Below are 22,090 nucleotides of genomic sequence, written 5' to 3'. Positions count from 1 at the left end.
AGGGATGTCTGGGTGTCTCTGCTGAGTCTGCGGCCCCCGCAACCCGGTCCGGATAAGTGGAAGACGACGAGTACGAGTACATATAAGAGAGACTGCAAACATCTGAAAGAAGGTGCTAATAAAGACGGTAACGAGTTCGGTCTTCTATCACCTAAAGAACATCTCCAGGATTAAAGGACTGATGTCCCAGCAGGACCTTGAAAAACTAATTCATGCGTTCATCTTTAGTAGAATTGATTACTGCAACGTGTCTTCACAGGTCTGCCAAAAATGTTGATCACACAGCTACAGTTGATCCAGAATGCTGCTGCCCACGTCCTCACTAGAACTAAGAAAGTGGAGCACATCACCCCAGTTCTAAAGTATCAAAGAATAGCTCAAAGAATAGACTTTAAAATACTTCTATTAGTCTATTAATCACTGAATAGCTTAGCACCAAACTATATTACAGACTTGTTGTCAATGTATCAACCACCCAGACCTCTCAGGTCTTCTGGCTCAAATCTACTCTGCATACCCTGAACCAGAACAAAACATGGAGAAGCAGCTTTTAGTTCTTATGCTCCACTAATCTGGAATAAACTCCCAGAAAACTGTAAAAGCGCTGAAACCCCAAGTTGCTTTAAATCAAGATTAAAAACGTATTTGTTTAGAGTGACCTTCGACTGTGCTATCTAAACATTATTTGTTAAGTTTTCAGTCGAACTTCCCTTAATTTTCTTTTCGATCATTTATTTTTTGTTTTATTTTTAATATCTTTGTCATTATTCATTTTTATTCTCTCTAATAATTTAATTACCTTTATGCCACTGCAATGTATTTTTCCATTACAGCACTTTGAATTGCCTTGCTACTGAAATGTGCTACAAAAATAAACTTGCCTTGGTCAGTGTTCTGGCCCACATTTAAAACACTAAGGTTGGCACAAAACCTTAGCTGCTGTCATAGCGTTTCCTATCCTGGCATATACGATGGTGTTTTTAAGAAACCATGTTATGTGAGTCCAAGCAGGAGGAAATGAAGGAGATTTTGACGGGATTTTAAGGCCTGTCATGTCTTTGATGTACAGTGTCTTCCAATAGTATTTACACCCTTTGGCATTTTTTATGTTTTGTTTCCTCACAACCTGTAAGTAACATGGATTGTTTGACTTTGCACCACTTCGTTTCAAAAACATGCTTACAAGTTTGAAGATGTATTTTCTTTTTTATTGTAAAACAACCAACAAATCGTGCATAACTGTTCAACCTCCAAAGTCAGTACTTTTGCAGCTATTACAGTTGCACGTCACTTTGGAATAAGTCTCTATGAGCTTGCCACTGGGATTTTTGCCCACTCCTTAAGGCAAAACTGCTCCAGTTCCTTCATGTTGGATGGTTTTCGCTTGTGAACACGGATCTTGATGTCTAACCAAAGATTCTCTATTGGATTGAGGTCTGGACTTTACTAGGCCATTCAGGCACATTAAATGTTTCCTCTTAAACCACTAGGGTGTTGCTAAAGCAACACATAGCTACAGGGGTTGGACAATGAAACTGAAACACCTGGTTTTAGACCACAATAATTTATTAGTATGGTGTAGGGCCTCCTTTTGCGGCTAATAGAGCGTCAATTCGTCTTGGGAATGACATATACAAGTCCTGCACAGTGGTCAGAGGGATTTTAAGCCATTCTTCTTGCAGGATAGTGGCCAGGTCACTACATGATACTGGTGGAGGAAAACCTTTCCTGACTCGCTCCTCCAAAACACCCCAAAGTGGCTCAATAATATTTAGATCTGGTGACTGTGCAGGCCATGGAAGAAGTTCAACTTCACTTTCATGTTCATCAAACCAATCTTTCACCAGTCTTGTGATGTGTATTGGTGCATTGTCATCCTGATGCACGGCACCGCCTTCAGGATACAATGTTTGAACCATTGGATGCACATGGTCCCCAAGAATGGTTCGGTAGTCCTTGGCAGTGACGCACCCATCTAGCACAAGTATTGGGCCAAGGGAATGCCATGATACGGCAGCCCAAACCATCACTGATCCACCCCCATGCTTCACTCTGGGCATGCAACAGTCTGGGTGGTACGCTTCTTTGGGGCTTCTCCACACCGTAACTCTCCATGATTTCACATTGTCCACAGCCCAAGATTTGCGCTCCTTGCACCATTGAAACCGACGTTTGGCATTGGCATGAGTGACCAAAGGTTTGGCTATAGCAGCCCGGTCGTGTATATTGACCCTGTGGAGCTCCCAACGGACAGCTCTGGTGGAAACAGAAGAGTTGAGGTGTACATTTAATTCTGCCGTGTTTTGGGCAGCCGTGGCTTTATGTTTTTTGGATACAATCCGGGTTAGCACCCGAACATCCCTTTCAGACAGCTTCCTCTGGCGTCCACAGTTAATCCTGTTGGATGTGGTTCTTTCTTCTTGGTGGTATGCTGACATTACCCTGGATACCTTGGCTCTTGATACATCACAAAGACTTGCTGTCTTGGTCACAGATGCGCCAGCAAGACAAGCAACAATTTGTCCTCTTTTGAACTCTGGTATGTCACCAATAATGTTGTGTGCATTTCAATATTTTGAGCAAAACTGTGCTCTTACCCTACTAATTGAACCTTCACACTCTGCTCTTACTGGTGCAATGTGCAATCAATGAAGACTGGCTACCAGGCTGGTCCAATTTAGCCATGAAACCTCCCACACTAAAATGACAGGTGTTTCAGTTTTATTGTTCAACCCCTGTATGTGTATGCTTTGGGTCATTGTCCTGCTGGAAGGTGAATCTCTGTCGCAATCTCAAATCATAGGGAAACTGTCATAATGGGTTTTTAACCAGATTCTGAATGACAACCACAAGTGAACCAAGGCAACGTTTTAACAGTTTAAGTTTTCCATGAGCAAATGTGATCTGGAACCAGGACCGAATCAGGGACAAGATTGGGGCCTCACTGAGGGGAAAAAGGAGAGGCTTAGAGAGGTCCTGCATAAGATGGCAAAATATAAAAACAGTTTCCTTTGTTGTTGGACTTACGAAGGCAGGACTCCCAGAAAACCCCAGGGAGGAATAATTGTGTTCCACGATGGTTGAGGTTGGCAGATGGGTGCAGTTGAAGGGGAAAGTGTCTGCAAGCTTTTCAGGCTGTGTTTTTTATTTTTTTTGTTTCTTGATACTTTTCCATAAAGGGGTATTTCCATGGGAGGGTGTACAGGCAGGTGAATGATTCTTAGAAACAGGTGAATACTGCTCTAGAAAACCTGGGTCTGGGAAGGAGGCAGAGTGGAGGCTCACAGCTGAGACAATCAAGGCTTTAATTACCTTGATCCTCAGAACATGACAAGAATTAACCGGAGGCACGTAAAAACCACAGAATCTCCGGCAGAAACCATCTTCCTAAGAGGCAGAAGAGAAACCACAAAAAGTCAGCGATCGGTGCAGAGCAGCAGAGGTCTAGCTGTTTACCACTGAAGTGAGACAACGAGCTGACGCCTCCCTTTGCTTCTCCACTCCCCTTAAGCCCAGGTTGATTGCTCCCTGATGAGCAACAGCTGTGCAGGAGCACACGCCAGTCACACCCGGAGTGGAAGGAGAGAAACACAGCACAAAAAAAACACACACTGCACCTAGCCTGCACACAACCACCGTGGATATGACAGAGACAGATAGATGTTTTGCTTATGAATTAATATTCCTGAATTTAACATCATCAGTCCCTGCTGCTGAATAACATCCCCACAGCATGATGCTTGTGACACTGTCACCAGCTGCCATGCAGTGGCCTTGGCAGGGGTCTGCGATCCAGGAGCCTGATTTACTAAAGGTTTGCGAGTATGAAAAGATGGGCAAACTTCATGGCACGCACAAAGCTGATCTACTAAGCAGGTGCAATGAGGATTGTGTCTGTCAAATGAGGATAATAGCAGGAACAATCCATTTAGTGTGTTTGGCTTTGTGAATATGCAAAATATATGTTGATCATCAGAACGTGCATAATACTAGGAGAGGTATATGCAAATGCTACTTACCATCCACAATGCGATTTGTAAACTTAAAGGGATTGAGGGTGTAGTTTCTGCATCTATATTTAGCATGTTTGAAAGGCATCTGCAAAGTGGCTCGCGAAAATATCTGTCATTGTTTAGAGCTTAATTTTGCTGTAAGTCTGACAGTGTGTGTACCTCACCTGTGACCGTTCCTGCTCTGCTCTGATTTGCGAGTGATTCCTGGACTCATGTTTGTCAGACAGGGGATGGGGGGACAGGAGCTAACAAAGTCAGCTTTTCCAGGTTTTATGATTGACATTTTATAATTTAAGTGTAGCTTTTGTTATTTTGATGTATTTAAATGGTTTTTATTGTTGTTTTGTAGCACGTTGAGATACTCCAACTCCACCATGATGACAGCTAGTAGCACACGCAAATATCTAATTTAAATAGGACAGTCTGCACCAGTTATTATTTGTGCAAGTAATCTTAGTATATTATTTGTGCAAGTAATCTTAGTAGATCACCTGCAACATGCCCACTGTACATGCAATTTGTTTTTTTGCACCCGCAATTTAACGCCACTTATTTTGGATCTTAGTTAATCAGGTTTAATAAGTGCTTTTCTATTTTTCAGATGGTATCTTGTCTTCTTATAGTATTGAAATGAGAGTAAGATAGGAAACTATGACTTTAGAGTAGGGCAACAGTGACACATGGAGGTGGAAGCATCATGCTTTTGAGATGCTTTTCTTCAGCAGGCATAGGAAGGGCAGAACTAAATAAAGGGCAATAATGGAAGAGAACATGTGACAGGGCACTAAAGACGTGAGACTGGGGCAAACCTTAACATTTCAGCACGACAGTAATCTTAATTATCCAGCAAGAGCTACATAGGAGTAGTTAAGCAAACTTGTGTTAGAATGGTCCAGTCAAAGGTCAGAGTTTCAGATAACCTCTTATAGCTGGACCCAACCTCACTTCCAAACTGACTGAGCTTGAGCTATTTGGCAAAAGAAATTCAAAATAATGCCAGGTTTTAGGTTAATAAAGCAGATAGAGACATACCCCAAAATACTTGCAGTTGGAATTGCAGCCAAATATGGTTCTGCAAAGTATTTACTAAGGGGTGTTGAATACAAATGCACAACACACTATTCAGATTTTTGTTTTTGAAAACAATTCATGTGAAATGTTTCTTCAGCTTCATAGTTATGGTTTCTTTATCACAAAACATCCATATAAAATACGATGTTGCCCATAAGCAAATTCTTTTTCATTTTGAAATTTAAATTTCATTCAGCTATATTTAGAAGCAGTTGATCAATATTTTCTAATAATACAAACATATTTTTTCTAGAATATAGTACAATTTCACAATCATTTCATGAGAAGATGTAGAAACATTTTGTACACTGAAGTGTGTGGATATAACAACATGTGTAAAGGGATGTGATAGCTTTTGTAATGCACTGTATGTATATGAAATTGTCTAAATATTCATTTGACTTTCTGACTTTTTCTGTTATATTCTTTAAGGTGCTGTACCTGATTTTCACCATCGTGCTCCTTTTCTGGGCTTGTTTCCTGCCATTTTGGATCTGGCAGCTGCTAGGCCAATTCTGTCCCTCCTTGTCCCTCTCCTCAAAAGTCAAACGCAACATCAACTATCTCACCACATGCCTGACATACTCCAACAGCTGCATCAACCCATTCCTCTACACACTGCTCACCAAAAACTACAAGGAGTACCTGAGGAAGCACAAGAGGTCCTGGATGGCTGGCAGCTACTTCAACAGATGGAGTCGTTTTCAGCGATCACCCCGCAGGTCACCGTCTGCCAGCAGTCAGCAGTGCACCGAGAGCTTCATGCTCACTCATACGGCTTCACTGCGAGTTCATAATACAAGCTTGTGAGGTAGGAGCAGCCTTTTCTGGCCTGAATTTGTGTAAAGTGTCTATATTTCCCCTTTAACATCAATTTCTTTAAATAATAAAACTCTGGCAGCAAGTTGATGCTTTAGGTGTTGCATATCAGTTTTTTAATGAAAACAGCTCTCTTCAGGTGCATGTTAATATACATTTATATTTAAGGATTTGCAAACATTTATTTTTCCATTTCCTACTATTCCATAGGCTTTCTAAACATGTCAGCATGGGACAACTAGTGTTCCTTGATGTTTATTTGTGTAATGGAAATTCAGGAGATACAAATTAATTTCAAATCATTATATTACATGATTTAAACAGACTCATGAATTCATATTAATTTATATTCATATTGACTACAGATTTATTACACAGTTCTGAGTTACCTACTGTGCTGCACAAAAGAATTTGCCACCTTCTATTTCAGCTTTTTTGTCACACTTAAATTTTTCAGATCATCAAACAAATTGTGATATCAGGACAAAAATATATATTTTTTTTTATTAAGGGGAAAAGGGAATCTAAACTAACCTAACCCTATGTGAGAAAACTAATTACTCACTATGTTAAATCACACATCAACTTCTCAGTGTTTTCAATTCCACTTGACAGACCCAGGCCTGACTACTACCAGAGTCAAGAAATCAAATAAATAACAGCTGTTTTACCACATAAAGAAGACTAAAAGATCTCCAAGAAAGTCAATAACAGATTAAAACTAGATTTTACATCTGTAAAAAGGTTTAATCTGAATCCATTAGAGAGTTTCAAGGCCAAAACCACTACTGACCAAAAGAAACACAAGGGCCCATCTAATAGTTGCCAAAGGTTTTGATGACTGATAACTATTTTGAGACTGACTAGACAAAAAGCATTCATATAATGTTTTGAAAGCTGTGCTTTACATTGCATATGTTGTGAAACTAGCTCAGGATTTAAGAAAACAAACATCAAATGAACAGTCAAACATGGTGGTGGTAGTGTGATTGTTTGGGGCTATTTCCAAGACCAGGACGATTATTTGACAGAACCTTTAATTCTGTTTTCTAGCAGAAAATTCTAAAGGAGGATGTCTGGCCATCAGTTAACAACTTTAAGCCCAAGCACCCTTATGCAGTAGAACAGGGGTCCCCATTTAAAATATCAGGAGGTCCACTCCCTCAGTCATCCAAACACTTTGTGGTCTGAACATTTTAAATCAAGAGACAAAAATACTTTTATCTTTATTTAACAGTCAAATAACACTAGAGTTTTTTTTAACTCCTGATCAATTATTCATATGACCATGAAATTATATGCTGAACAGAAAAGAGCAATCCAATTTAAGTACCAATAAAAAACATACTTTGAATGGCTCAGTCTAGCTGGGTCTGTGCAACATGGTATAATTCTGCTCTCCTTGTGCTTGTGGCAGGCATGGCAATTTGCTTAACCTTTACCTTAAGTTGTCCTTCTTTTCCATCTTAGTGTTTCTGCCACAACTTCCATGCACTCTTTGATCATTTCCCAGTCAGTGAAAGGCTTTTTGTGTTTTCCCAAAATCCACTGTACTTAAAGTGAACACTCGTATGCTCACTGTTGTGCTTTAAGAGACCGTATGTTTCTGTCCATTCATCTTTAAATGTATGATTTTCATAGTCCACTTTACGTATTTCTGATGAAGCCATCTTCTTTCACTCACTCATCTGTACACCAACAAGTCATTGTGCTATCAGTAAGCGTGAGCTACAAAGCTAGTAACTTATCAACCCGCGTTAAAGGACCCGCATAGCTTCTTCTTTGTCGTTTGCTGGTGGTTGGCATACAACGATGTGGTGCATTACCCCCACCAGTTGGCTTGGAGTGTGGACCAGAATGTTGCTGACCCACATACCTGTCTGTCTCCCCTGTTCAAAAGTCAGATGCAACAGCCAGCAGGAATAAAATGTTTAAATCTACACAGTAAATGAGAAAATTATTTGTGGTTAGGGTAGCAGCAGCAGCCTTGACTGAAGCAGCTCATTGCCTGACTTGATCACGTGCAGCCCGGGGCCAGACACTCCGCAGGGCTATACCATATTAACACGAGAAAAGTGAAGTTAAACACTGTTTGACAACATGCAGTAATATATAAATGTTTAAAATCAGGTTGGGTCCGGATTGGATGGCACGTGCGTCCAGATCTGGACCCAGGTTCGCTGCAGTAGAACAATGATCTAACACACAAGCAAGTCCATTTCTGAAAGGCTCAAAAAACTATAGGTAGGATATACAGGTCCTTCTCAAAATATTAGCATATTGTGATAAAGTTCATTATTTTCCATAATGTAATGATGAAAATTTAACATTCATATATTTTAGATTCATTGCACACTAACTGAAATATTTCAGGTATTTTATTGTCTTAATACGGATGATTTTGGCATACAGCTCATGAAAACCCAAAATTTCTATCTCACAAAATTAGCATATCATTAAAAGGGTCACTAAACGAGCTATGAACCTAATCATCTGAATCAACGAGTTAACTCTAAACACCTGCAAAAGATTCCTGAGGCCTTTAAAACTCCCAGCCTGGTTCATCACTCAAAACCCCAATCATGGGTAAGACTGCCGACCTGACTGCTGTCCAGAAGGCCACTATTGACACCCTCAAGCAAGAGAGTAAGACACAGAAAGAAATTTCTGAACGAATAGGCTGTTCCCAGAGTGCTGTATCAAGGCACCTCAGTGGGAAGTCTGTGGGAAGGAAAAAGTGTGGCAGAAAACGCTGCACAACAAGAAGAGGTGACCGGACCCTGAGGAAGATTGTGGAGAAGGGCCGATTCCAGACCTTGGGGGACCTGCGGAAGCAGTGGACTGAGTCTGGAGTAGAAACATCCAGAGCCACCGTGCACAGGCGTGTGCAGGAAATGGGCTACAGGTGCCACATTCCCCAGTTTAAGCCACTTTTGAACCAGAAACAGCGGTAGAAGCGCCTGACCTGGGCTACAGAGAAGCAGCACTGGACTGTTGCTCAGTGGTCCAAAGTACTTTTTTCGGATGAAAGCAAATTCTGCATGTCATTCGGAAATCAAGGTGCCAGAGTCTGGAGGAAGACTGGGGAGAAGGAAATGCCAAAATGCTAGAAGTCCAGTGTCAAGTACCCACAGTCAGTGATGGTCTGGGGTGTTGTGTCAGTTGCTGGTGTTGGTCCACTGTGTTTTATCAAGGGCAGGGTCAATGCAGCTAGCTATCAGGAGATTTTGGAGCACTTCATGCTTCCATCTGCTGAAAAGCTTTATGGAGATGAAGATTTCATTTTTCAGCACGACCTGGCACCTGTTCACAGTGCCAACACCATTGGTAAATGGTTTACTGACCATGGTATCACTGTGCTCAATTGGCCTGCCAACTCTCCTGACCTGAACCCCATAGAGAATCTGTGGGATATTGTGAAGAGAACGTTGAGAGACTCAAGACCCAACACTCTGGATGAGCTAAAGGCAGCTATCGAAGCATCCTGGGCCTCCATAAGACCTCAGCAGTGCCACAGGCTGATTGCCTCCATGCCACGCCGCATTGAAGCAGTCATTTCTGCAAAAGGATTCCCGACCAAGTATTGAGTGCATAACTGTACATGATTATTTGAAGGTTGACGTTTTTTGTATTAAAAACAATTTTCTTTTATTGGTCGGATGAAATATGCTAATTTTGTGAGATAGGAATTTTGGGTTTTCATGAGCTGTATGCCAAAATCATCCGTATTAAGACAATAATATCAGGATGACAATGCGCCAATACACACAGCAAGACTGGTGAAAGATTGGTTTGATGAACATGAAAGTGAAGTTGAACATCTCCCATGGCCTGCAGTCACCAGATCTAAATATTATTGAGGCACTTTGGGGTGTTTTGGAGGAGCGAGTCAGGAAACGTTTTCCTCCACCAGTATCACGTAGTGACCTGGCCACTATCCTGCAAGAAGAATGGCTTAAAATCCCTCTGACCACTGTACAGGACTTGTATATGTCATTCCCAAGACGAATTGACGCTCTATTAGCCGCAAAAGGAGGCCCTACACCATACTAATAAATTATTGTGGTCTAAAACCAGGTGTTTCAGTTTCATTGTCCAACCCCTGTATAGAATAACAGCATTGTTGCCAAAATCTGCACGGTACTTATGAATGCATAACATGTGTAGTGGTAGCTGTGGGACAGTATAGCATCTGTTATCTATATCTGTTAATACCTGAATCTAAACTCCTGTGGGTCTGCATTTGAGCCCGCTTGTGTATACAAGGTTTCTCCATAAAAATGTGCAATAGTGAGTGTGAGGAGCCACAGACCCGCCCCCTGGACCCGGGACAGATACGGAGGAGATCCAAGCCACAGACATCCAAAGGCCCCTCAGAGCACAGGAACACCGGGAGAACCACTGCCGGGACTACCGTAACCCCTCCAGAGAGGAGCAGGGGAGAATCCCAGGGGAACCACCCAGCAGCCACAATGCAGAAGCCCCAGGGAGCTGCAGCGCGGGTTGGAGTGACTTAAGTGCCAGTGACTTAAGCATGTACCAAGATGTACTGTTTGAACCAATAGAAAAATTCAAAAGGCAGCTTATTGTGTAAAATGATGCCTTCTCTGTTCTTTAGAGCAGTGTTTGTTTTTACCCTGGTCCTCAAGGCACGCTGCCCTGCATGTTTAGAAGTTACCATGCTATCACCTGAATAAGGTGATTGCAGTTCAGTAAAACACTGTTGATCAACCATCAATAAAAATCAGCTATACTAAAGCAGGTAAACATCAAAAACATATAGGACAGTGTGCCTTGAGGACCAGGAGTCTAGGTTTTAAAATGTGTAACTCAGTGATTGTTTCATTATTATATCAGATTTCTTGGCAACCTTTTGCTTCTGGAGTAGAATTATTCAACTTGACTCATTCACCTTTAATTTCATGTCATGCTTTTTTCACTGTACTTCAGAAATGGGATGTCAAACTTTTCAGACTTTTTTTTTGTTTTGTTATTGATTTCATACATTTTTTGGGGATTATACTCATTTGTCAGTATTTTGATAAGAACCTAATGCTATAAGAAAATCAGTAAAATGTGACATATCATAAAACATTTTTTCAGTTTTATCCCATCTTTTTAGTTCTCAGTTTTTATCCATGGTTACAATGCTTTGCAACAGTATTCTTGCCCCTTAAGCAGAAGGAAAATAATACCTGATTGGTAAAATGTGTTTAGGAAAACAGTGTACTGTGCATTCATATTTAGCTTCACTAAGTCAGTTCTTTGTAGAACCACCTTTAGCTGTGAAAAGCTTGAGTTAAGTCAGACTGGATAGAAAGCATCTGCTAGTAAAAATTGTCTTGCCACAAATTCCCTATTGGATTTAGCTCTGTATTTTGACTGATTTATTTTAACACATAAATATGCTTTGATCTAAACCAGTGTTGGCCAAGGCCAGTCCCTGAGAGCTTCTATCCTGCATCTTCCCTGCTCCAACACACCTGAATTAAATGCCGAATTCCTTCATCAGCATGTTATTCAGCTCTGCAGAAGGCTGGTAATGAGCCCTTTATTTGATTCAGGTGTGTTGGATAGGAGATGCATCTACAAGTTGCAGAATAGTAGCTCTCTATGACTGGATGTAGGCACCCCTGATTTAAACAATCCACTGCAGTTCTGGTTTTATGTTTAGAGTTGTTTTCCTGTTGAAAGCTGAACTTAACCCAAGTTAGAAGGTTACCTTCAAGGGTTGCCCTGTATTAAGCTGCATCCACCTTTCCATCAACATTTACCCACTCCCCTGTACCTGTTCCCCCTTTTAAACTAGATTTATTAAGGTTTTCTTATTGCCACCCTTCAATAAAGGACAGTTTCCTTGACAGTATAGCAAATAATGAACAAATTCTCCAAGCCGAGGAACTCTGCAGACTTTTCCTGCCCTGTGAGTTTAGATCGATGGCCATGTCTTGGTTTGTTTGAGCTTGTTCATGTATTTGTGTTAGTCTATGAAATGCCAATAAAGAAACATTTAAGTTTGTGGTTGTAATATAACAAAATTTAAGAAAAAACAATGGATACAAAACCTTTTGCAAGTTACTGTAGTTTTATTAGATATTGCATGAACTAAGTTTAAGTTAAATTTTTAAATGGAACATCCAAATAACAATAAAAAGAATCTTGAAAATTAGATAAAGAATGTGATCTCAGCAGAACTCTGTCGACATTCAGCGTTTATTAAAGCTTTTCTCAACTCTCATCTGTTTCCCTGGTGTGTTGTTGTTGCACTTCTGAGCTGTCTATCAGGAGATAGATGCTGAGCCGGCCATTTCATAGTAGCTTAAATTATACCTATCTTCTTCCATTGGTAGGAACTTAAATATAATGATTACTTGTAATTTCATGATGTTACTAGAAACAAATCTAATAATCTTTAATGCTTAATTCTGAAACTCTAAGACATAAAGGTTCTCCATGAAAACATTTCAAGAGTAAATTCTGTGAAATATTCTAAAGATGATAGGGGTCGTTGTCGGTCACAACCTCTCAATCTATGACGATGTAAAACTGGCTTCATCTGAACTGTGCATGAGATTCTCACAGGATAACTCTGAGGAAAAACAATGTCATTCCATGGTCTTAACACAAAGATTTCAAACCAAAATGTTTAAACAGCGAGTACTGGCTAACTAGTTTTGAAACTGTTACTATATTATAACATTTGCTATAGCTACTGGACATGTAAAATGTAGAGTAGAGAAAGATCCAGTGGTAAATAGAAAATAAATCACTGTTACTATAATTTGCATTAGGTGGTGTTCCTTTGGTCTCCACACTACAACTGTGACTGTTTTTCATGACCGGAAATATTCAAAACAGTTGAATTGGTATTTCTTGTATGTATGAGAAAACATTGTGGGGGAAGAGCAGCACATCCTTGTTTGACAGTTGGTGTTCATTAATCTGAAAGCCTTATCTAAACTCCTCAAAACATTCTTCCTGTTACTGCGGTCAGGAAACTCACTTTTTGACTGTTCTGACTAAAGGCATTTGTCTTGTCTTGTACCAAAATGATGTCAAGCGAAGGTGTCCATTGGTACTTCCTTCTTAGTTGGAAGCTTCTCAGTCCATGCTTACTTTAAATTCCCTTTGGACAGTTTAACTGAAGCACCAGCATCTTCCAGCTTAAAATATTCTTGAGCCTTGGTAGTTTCTGGGCTGTTTTTAAAGATCCTAAACTAATTGTTTTGATTTTAAGGTGCTGATTTGGATTTGGGTGTTCTAGTAGGACAGTAATCCCAAACATACATTGAACTGCTTTTGGAATGGATATAGCAGGTAACGTTCAGCTTCTGGAAGAATCCAGACCTTTCAGCCTTTTAAATATCCATTAAGTGAATTTAAACAGTCACTTCTTGCCTGCATTAAAACAAATAGTTATCCTCCTGTAAACATCATTTGGTTAAGGAAATGGAAAGAAAAATAATTAACAAGGAGTAAAAACAATTACCAGTCTAATATTTGTGAAACCTTTATTCTGTCAGAGAAACCATAAAAAACTGCATCTTTAATTATGATTTTCACCATGAATCACCATGAAATTAGAAACGCATAAAAATCACAATTTGTGGACTGGTCAGGACTGGAATGCTCTACACTTATAAAATTATTAAAACATAGTTTGTGAAACATTTTCAACCCTCATCTTGTTTTCCTGAGCAAATATTGTCTAGTCTTATGAGATGGATATAAAGTTAAATCCGTAACAATCACCAAATAAGTTCATGATCAGTAGCATGAGTCTTTATTATCTCTTTTTTCTGCAATATTGTGGTGTAGCATTATGAACAGAAACAATCCATTTATTAGCAGCTTAAGAATTTTCACTGTTTCTTGTTTTTTGTTTCTCACCTCAACTGTGCCATGGTTTTTCTTGTAAAACACCTCACATACTTCACACTATGCTTAGTTTTAGCTGCCAATAAAACACACGCTCTGTGTTTGCGAAGTTTATCGGTTTAATAAAATCCAATGTATGTGCTGTGATTGTGCCTTTTGTGAGGGTGTGTGTGTGTGTGTGTGGGGAGGGGGGGGGGGGGTGATGATTAGCAAAATCATCATGCCTACAATGGTTATTCAAATGGTTTACAGCCTCTTATTGCCCACTTGATATACTAGACTGAAAGTAGACTGAGGTCTACTACTGCAGAAAAGTAACATCAGTCTTGCATAGTAGTTTTTAGGTAATTGAACAATTTATATCAGACTAAAATTGAGCTTTCTGGCCACAAACACTCCTGGTGGGCCTAGCATGAAACAGGATGAAAATTATTTAAGCAGAAAAGTCTAAACCTTCAGTTGAGACGAGGTGGGATTTAGTCGCACTTCCTTTTGCACACGTAAAATAATCTTATACATCTGTCTAAATTTTAGTTTTAAGTATTATTTTTCTTTCAGTCACTTTTTAAGAAAATACTTGTTTTGTTTTTATCTGAATTAACATGTTTGAAGTAAAGAAAATATGTCCTCAGATTAATAGGTAAAGAAATTAGTTTTTCCACCTCTTAAGCTCTTCTTGTTTGCCATGGTGATGGACAGTCTCAGACAGGACTCCTTTGTAATCTTTAGTGAGAGTAGAAAGAAGATGGAGGAGAGCCTAGAGAGTTTGAAGTATGCTCTAGATAAAAGGTGATCAAAGGCAGTATAGGCAAGACACAATGCATGTTTGTGAATGGGAGGGAAACAGGTGGAAGAAGCTGAGGCTTTCAAGGTAGTGAACTCAACTACAAGTGGTCAAGCTCCCAAGACAGTGCACAAGAGAGGTGAGGAAGAGAGCACAAGTGATGCTTGTCACAGAGGATTTGTGACAGAAGGATTGCTGCTACAACAAAAGGGAACATTTACTGTTACCTGTTATGATGCCAGGTTTGGAGATAGCTAGCTGTACTGGAGGTGGAAGAGCTAAAGATGGTAAGATTTTTATTGCCAGTGACCAAAATGGGCATGATTAGAAATGAGTAAATGAGAGAGACAGCTCAGGCTTAGCCATTTCCGAGATAAAGTGTAAGATGTCTGGGTGAGATGGCTTGGACATGTGCAGAAATGAGATAGTGGATATATTCTACTAAGGATGTTGGACAAGGAGCTGCCAGGAAGGAGGAAAAGAGGAGGTTCACAACGATTGATACAGGAGGATGTGCAGAAGATTAGTGAGACAGAGAAGGATGCAAGAGACGATGTGAGATGGAGACCGATAATCTGTGGGATTCTCTAAAGAAAACAGCCAAATGAAGAAGAAGCCTCTTAATCTTTTTTCCAGTAGTAACAGTAAGAGGAGTATTGAGGGAAACATTGTGCCTCACAAGATTATTTGTACTTTTTCACATTCTGTCACATTACAACCAAAAACCTCAATGCATCATAGGACAGACCAACATAGGAGTGCATCATTATTGAATTGGAAAGAATGCAACATTTTGAATTTACTTTTAAAAAATCTGAAAATGTGGGAGTGATATGTATTTAGTGTCATGGAGAGGGGTTTCTTGCAGGACCAAATTAGAATGAGGGAACCGCATGGTTAGAGATAAGTAAGTAACTAAAGAACATAAACAACAGGGAAGAAACAGATAAAATAAGACACTCAAAAACCTAATACTAATGGAAACAGGGAAATGAGCTGAAGAATACAAAAATCTCAGAACATAACATCAAGGAAATGGTAAAAAGATTGTGCAGAATGTGGCATTTGGTCCTAATTACTCTGATACCCCTAAATAAAATCCAGTGCAACTAACTGCCCAGAGAAGTCAGCTTATTAGTAGAGTCCATGTATTATGGAGGAAAACTAACACTGCATGTAAACCTGAATACACCATCCCCTACATCAGATAGAAAGCAGGTAAGAGCTGCTGGGAACATGGATGGAAGAAAACCAGATGTAGAAGGCAAAACTTGAGTCTGAAGTGGATGTTCAAATACGACCCTAAACATACAGCCACTGCTACAATGGTTACAGTGGATAAAGATCAAAGCATATGCATGTGTTAGAATGGTCAGTCAAATTCCGGGCTCATGTTTCATTTTCTTTACACTTTTCTTTCTACAATTATTCACTACTTTTGCTGGTCTATCACATAATATCTCAGAAAAATACCTTAGAATTTATTTTTGTAATATGGAAATTTTGAATGTGTATAGTACTGTTGCTTTGCATTAAAAAAAATTCGTATTTGTTTCCACACATGAATGCTCTAAACACATTTTTAGAAAGCAGGCTGTTTCAATTTGTAGAAGGAAATAAAATGTTAAACACATAGCCAGCTGGTTCGAAGGGAACATGCGAATTACCTAATGCATACTGACATTTGTTACAGGACAGACTGGAGTCTGCAAATAAAAAAAGGAATTGTAGGATCCAGGGATTTTTTAAAGCATTTTCTGGAAAACATTTATTACCTTGTTTACTCTAAGTGAAGTGTATATTATCTGGGCGCAAAGTGTCCTAGGGAGCTACTGGGAATACGGAGCTACTGGGTATTGTTTCAGACAAGTCTCTGTGGTGTGTTCATGTTTCATTATGTTGTAAAATAAAAACCTCGCAAGAAAATTGGTCAGAGAGGAAAAGTCTGTTTAGTGTTCTGGTTGCAACGTGTTATTTCCATGATAAACAGACATAAGATTACTTTCTCTCTGTGTATGCAGAGTGTGGGTAAGATAAGTTCCTCTCTCAACCTGTTCTAAAAATACTGCTTTATATCTTGCATATTCATTTTTTCAGTGCCAAGCCTGAGCACTTGTTTCTTTCCTGGTAGATAAGATAAGGAAATAAATCAGCAAAGCCAATGTGAAGTTTAAAGAAAATATTATGAAATCATAAACATAGGGTTTTAATTGAACTTTTCTCAGTTCCATCTTGGCAGGGTGAAAAAGAGTATATATATTAGGAAATACAGACTTCTTCAGTCCATTTGTTCTACTCCTATACATTATTCATTAACAGTGGAGTGCTTCTGTAATTTTACAGGGTATTGCCCGCAGGAAAAATTGAGATCCCTGTGGCCTCTTAAGAAAAAGCAAACCTGGAAGTTAAGAAGAAATCAAAAGAGAAAGATATTTAAATATTTCAAGGAATTTGCTATACTGTTCTTCATGGTTGTAGAGCCAAAAGATTCACCGCCTAAAGATTCATACCCCCGTCCCCACAGCAGGACGGGACAAACTCAACTCCAAGCCCACCCAACCACCTAGCCAGCGCCACCAGCCCCAGCCCACCCGTCCATGACAGAGAAACAAAAATAAATAAACAAATAAATTAATTTATAAAGTAAGCATTCCCCTGCACCAGCCGGGTACCCGCACCCGGGCGGATCAATCTCCCCATGCTGAGCACTACTCACCAGCCACCCCAGTGCAGGTACAAGATGCACTCCACCACCCCACTCACCCGTGACCACAGCCCGGCACCAGGCTGGGGGCCAGAGCCGCAGGAGGACGGATCAAAAGAAAGCCACCACAGTGCACCACAGACTGGTCACCCCGCCAACCCCACACCAGCATACCGGCCGCACACCTACCCACACGGCATACCCCCACTGAACCGAGCTGGCTGGCAAGCCCCTCCACCAAAGCGAAGCCATACCCCCAATCGCCACCACACACTGACCATCCGAGATCCCCCTGCAGGAACCCGGCGCCCCTCCCCACCCGATGGAATGGGCACCAAAGCCAGGGACCGCCTGCTCAAATGTGGTGTTGATGCGTGTTGTTGTAGAGTGCATTTAAAAAATGCACTCAGGTGGCGCAGCCACCCCTCACTGGACAGGATGCCCCCCCCTCCCTGAACAATCAATGTCTACAGGTCCTCCTCAAAAAATTAGCATATTGTGATAAAGTTCATTATTTTCTATAATGTAATGATGAAAATTTAACATTCATATATTTTAGATTCATTGCACACTAACTGAAATATTTCAGGTCTTTTATTGTCTTAATATGGATGATTTTGGCATACAGCTCATGAAAACCCAAAATTCCTATCTCACAAAATTAGCATATTTCATCCGACCAATAAAAGAAAAGTGTTTTTAATACAAAAAACGTCAACCTTCAAATAATCATGTACAGTTATACACTCAATACTTGGTCGGGAATCCTTTTGCAGAAATGACTCCTTCAATGCGGCGTGGCATGGAGGCAATCAGCCTGTGGCACTGCTGAGGTCTTATGGAGGCCCAGGATGCTTCGATAGCGGCCTTTAGCTCATCCAGAGTGTTGGGTCTTGAGTCTCTCAACGTTCTCTTCACAATATCCCACAGATTCTCTACGGGGTTCAGGTCAGGGGAGTGGGCAGGCCAATTGAGCACAGTGATACCATGGTCAGTAAACCATTTACCAGTGGTTTTGGCACTGTGAGCAAGTGCCAGGTCGTGCTGAAAAATGAAATCTTCATCTCCATAAAGCTTTTCAGCAGATGGAAGCATGAAGTGCTCCAAAATCTCCTGATAGCTAGCTGCATTGACCTTGCCCTTGATAAAACACAGTGGACCAACACCAGCAGCTGACACGGCACCCCAGACCATCACTGACTGTGGGTACTTGACACTGGACTTCTGGCATTTTGGCATTTCCTTCTCCCCAGTCTTCCTCCAGACTCTGGCACCTTGATTTCCGAATGACATGCAGAATTTGCTTTCATCCGAAAAAAGTACTTTGGAACACTGAGCAACAGTCCAGTGCTGCTTCTCTGTAGCCCAGGACTGGGGAATGCGGCACCTGTAGCCCATTTCCTGCACACAGTCTTACCCATGATTGGGGTTTTGAGTGATGAACCAGGCTGGGAGTTTTAAAGGCCTCAGGAATCTTTTGCAGGTGTTTAGAGTTAACTCGTTGATTCAGATGATTAGGTTCATAGCTCGTTTAGAGACCCTTTTAATGATATGCTAATGTTGTGAAATAGGAATTTTGGGTTTTCATGAGCTGTATGACACAATCATCCGTATTAAGACAATAAAAGACCTGAAATATTTCAGTTAGTGTGCAATGAATCTAAAATATATGAATGTTAAATTTTCATCATGACATTATGGAAAATAATGAACTTTATCACAATATGCTAATTTTTTTAGAAGGACTTGTACATGTCACTTAACATTTAGAGGTGACTGCAGATACCAGGGGTGAGGTTAATTAAATATACCCCCCTCTGGATACCGTCGCCCACCCACAAGGCCCTACATGTGCATATCTTGAAAATGTTATAAGTGAAAGTGTCAAAGTTGTACAGTAAAATTGGAGCCCAGGCTTCCATGGGTTTGCAAAGATAGAAAATCTTTCCTGCACTCCAATGATGTAGCCGCACCCCAAGGTACTACACGAGTGGTAGTGTGACGGAGCGAGCAGAAGGAGCTGTTCAGAGATGAGGCGGGAAGGACTGGGGGTCAAAATGCTCTCCCAGGGAGCCAGTCTTCTGGCTGATCCCAATAGGCACCCCCATTAGCTGAGTTCCAACAAGAGAGGGAGGTACCAGCACATCCACCAAGCCCAAGGCTAGGGACAGGCACCAAGCCCCAAGAACCGACCAAAAACCGAGATCAACACCCCCATACCCCCTGGAACAGCCAAAACCCTTAGACCCCGGTCCCCATCTCCGACACCCAGTACTCCAACCGAAGAAACTACCAACCCCAAATTTAGAGGAACCAGCTGAAAGCACAGAGCGGTGACCTAAAGCACAGCCCCACTCCAAAAAAAAGAGAAAAAAAAAAAATGGCTGACAAGCCAGCCCAGCGCAACAAGAATATGCCGCACAAAAGAAGGCACTGATATGCCCCCAGACCCGGATATGCAGAACCAACAGAGCGCCCGGTATAACCAGGCCAGCAGAGCAACAAAACACCAGCACCGAGGCGGTTAATAAGCCACACCCAACCCAAAATGGCAGGCCCACTGACATGCAAACCCCCAGCCAGCATAACATAGGCACCCTCCATAGACAAACAAACTGAAACCACCAGCGCCAGCCAAGCAGACACCGAGACACCACCTGGAATCCGAACCAGAACCGCCTAGACACAAACGATGCCTCTCCTCAACCAAGGCCACCCTTACTGTTCTGCTTTCAACTTTTAAGTCATACTGTATCTCTGCAGCTTCTGGTTTGAATATCGTAAAATCATTGATTTACGAGAGCAAGTTCAGGCGCATGGTGGATGGATATAATTTAATGGAAGGTCATGAAAGAAAGACAGGGAGTCAGCAATGGTGATAGCGACAGATGACCCAACAATGAAGGGACAGGAAACAGGAACTTAAATACCACTAGAGTGAAAAGAACTACATAAAAAAACAGGTCGGTGCAATCAACAAAACACCAACAGGTGCATATCACAACAGAATCACACACTTTTTTTCATAGTTTTATTACATGATCATTTATTAATTTAAACAAGGTCAGTTTTGTAGTTATATTTCACTGTTAAATAATTTCAATAATAAATGTAGTAAATGTAGATTGATCCTTCCACATTGGGGGTCAGTGTTTTGCTAAATGGAGTAGTTTCACCATGGTATCTAGGTGTCTTGTAATGGTAGGATGGAGCAGGAGATGGATAGATGGATTTGAGCTTAGTCTGCAGTTATGCAGGCATTTTTCTGTTCAGTCATGGTGAAGAAAACACTGAGCCAGAAAGTGAAACTCTTGATTTACCAGTCTCTTTATGTTTTGATCCTCACCTATTACCATGAGATATGGATGATGACCTAAAGAACAAAAACCTGAGTCCAGGTAGATACTCTTGCCACATGAGGCCAGGCATTTTCATGCCCCAGGAGGAACCCAAAAACCCACTGCACAAGCAAAGCGTCTACCAATGGGTCTAAGGATTTCATCCTGACACCTCATTGCAGTCAAGGTGCCATTGTTTATCCTTTACAGATCTGTGCATCCCTCCATGTATATGCTGCCTGCAACATTGTTCAGCATGACCGGTTTGGTGGTGGGTTAGTATTTGTCTGGGGAGGCATAACGTTGACCGCAGCTTCTCCAGGCCTTTTCACGTCTGTCACATGTGCTCAGAGTGAACCTGCTGTCATTTGTGAAAATAACAGGGGGGCAGTGCCGAACCTATGTATTCCGTTCTCTAGCAAATGACAGTCAAGCTCCACAGTGCCTTTCAGTGAGCACAGGGCATACTAGAGGACGTCAGGCCCTTAGGCCACCCTCATTAAGTCTGTTTCTAATTGTTTGGTCAGAGACGTTCACGCCAGTAGGCCACTGGCAGTCACTTTGTAGGGCTCTCGCAGTAGCCGTCCTGTTCCTCCTTGCACAAAGCAGCAGTTACCAGTCATGGTAATAGGTGAAGGACCTCTAAAGGCCCTGTCCAGCTTGCCTAGAGCAACTCCTGTCACCTGGAATCTCCTCCATGCTCTTGAGACTGTGCTGGGAGACAAAGCAAACCACTGGACAATGGCACATACTAATGTGTCATCCTGTTGGAGTTGAACTGCCTGTGCAACTATGGGTCCAGGTAATGCCTCATTCTACTAGTAGTCACACTGATTCTGGTCAAATGCAAAACTACTGAAAAGCAGTTCAGGAGGGAAACACATATTCTGAAGCATCCACCTGCAAAGCCATCCCTGTTTTAGGGGTTGTTTCATTGTTCTCCCTTTAGTGCACCTGTTGTTAATTTCATTAACACTAAAACAGCTGACTATGATTAACAACCCCCTCTAATACTTAACTGACCAAATCAATATTTCAGCTCTTTAACTGACTTGATATTATACACTGTTTAAAAAGTGTTTCTTTAACTTTTTGGGAGAAATGTATAAAGCATTACATGATGGGCTTTGGTTTTCCTGTGGTCAGGTGTGCCATATTATTAAGATGGAGGACTTCTGTCCCACCCACCCACATTCAATGATTTTCATGTTTTCAGTCTTAAACAGATTCAATTTTCTGTTCAGACTCGAAATTACTAATTTTACAGGACCAAATCTTATCACATTTGTCATTTCAACTGCTGGTTTCTCTTAACACAGAATCAGATTCTTTTTTTGTCAACAGATGTCAGAAGATTGTGCTTTATTTTTGTATTTCTGGGAAAAACATAATAAAAAATGTTCAGGGAGGAGAAAAGAATTATTCTGCTCCAATAGGTGCTCCTGACCAGATGGACTGTTTTACTTACTTAAAGCACAAAATC

At 40.9% G+C, this 22,090-nt stretch overlaps 1 protein-coding gene across 1 annotated transcript in view; it reads left to right on the top strand.

Annotated features, from left to right (window-relative positions):
• The window catches only part of LOC124875729 (urotensin-2 receptor), a 161,189-nt gene that overhangs the window by 13,524 nt on the left and 125,575 nt on the right, over positions 1-22,090 (top strand). Inside the window, exon 3 of the mRNA XM_047378082.1 lies at positions 5,517-5,895. Coding sequence (XP_047234038.1) covers positions 5,517-5,894 — 378 coding nt within the window. The 3' untranslated portion in view covers position 5,895. The remainder of the gene's footprint in view (positions 1-5,516; positions 5,896-22,090) is intronic.

Source organism: Girardinichthys multiradiatus, chromosome 10 (assembly GCF_021462225.1).
Source record: "Girardinichthys multiradiatus isolate DD_20200921_A chromosome 10, DD_fGirMul_XY1, whole genome shotgun sequence".
Classification (NCBI taxonomy): Eukaryota; Metazoa; Chordata; class Actinopteri; order Cyprinodontiformes; family Goodeidae; genus Girardinichthys; species Girardinichthys multiradiatus.
The sequence above is the reverse complement of the archived record's forward strand: the minus strand, read 5'-3'. Positions and strand labels throughout refer to the sequence as shown.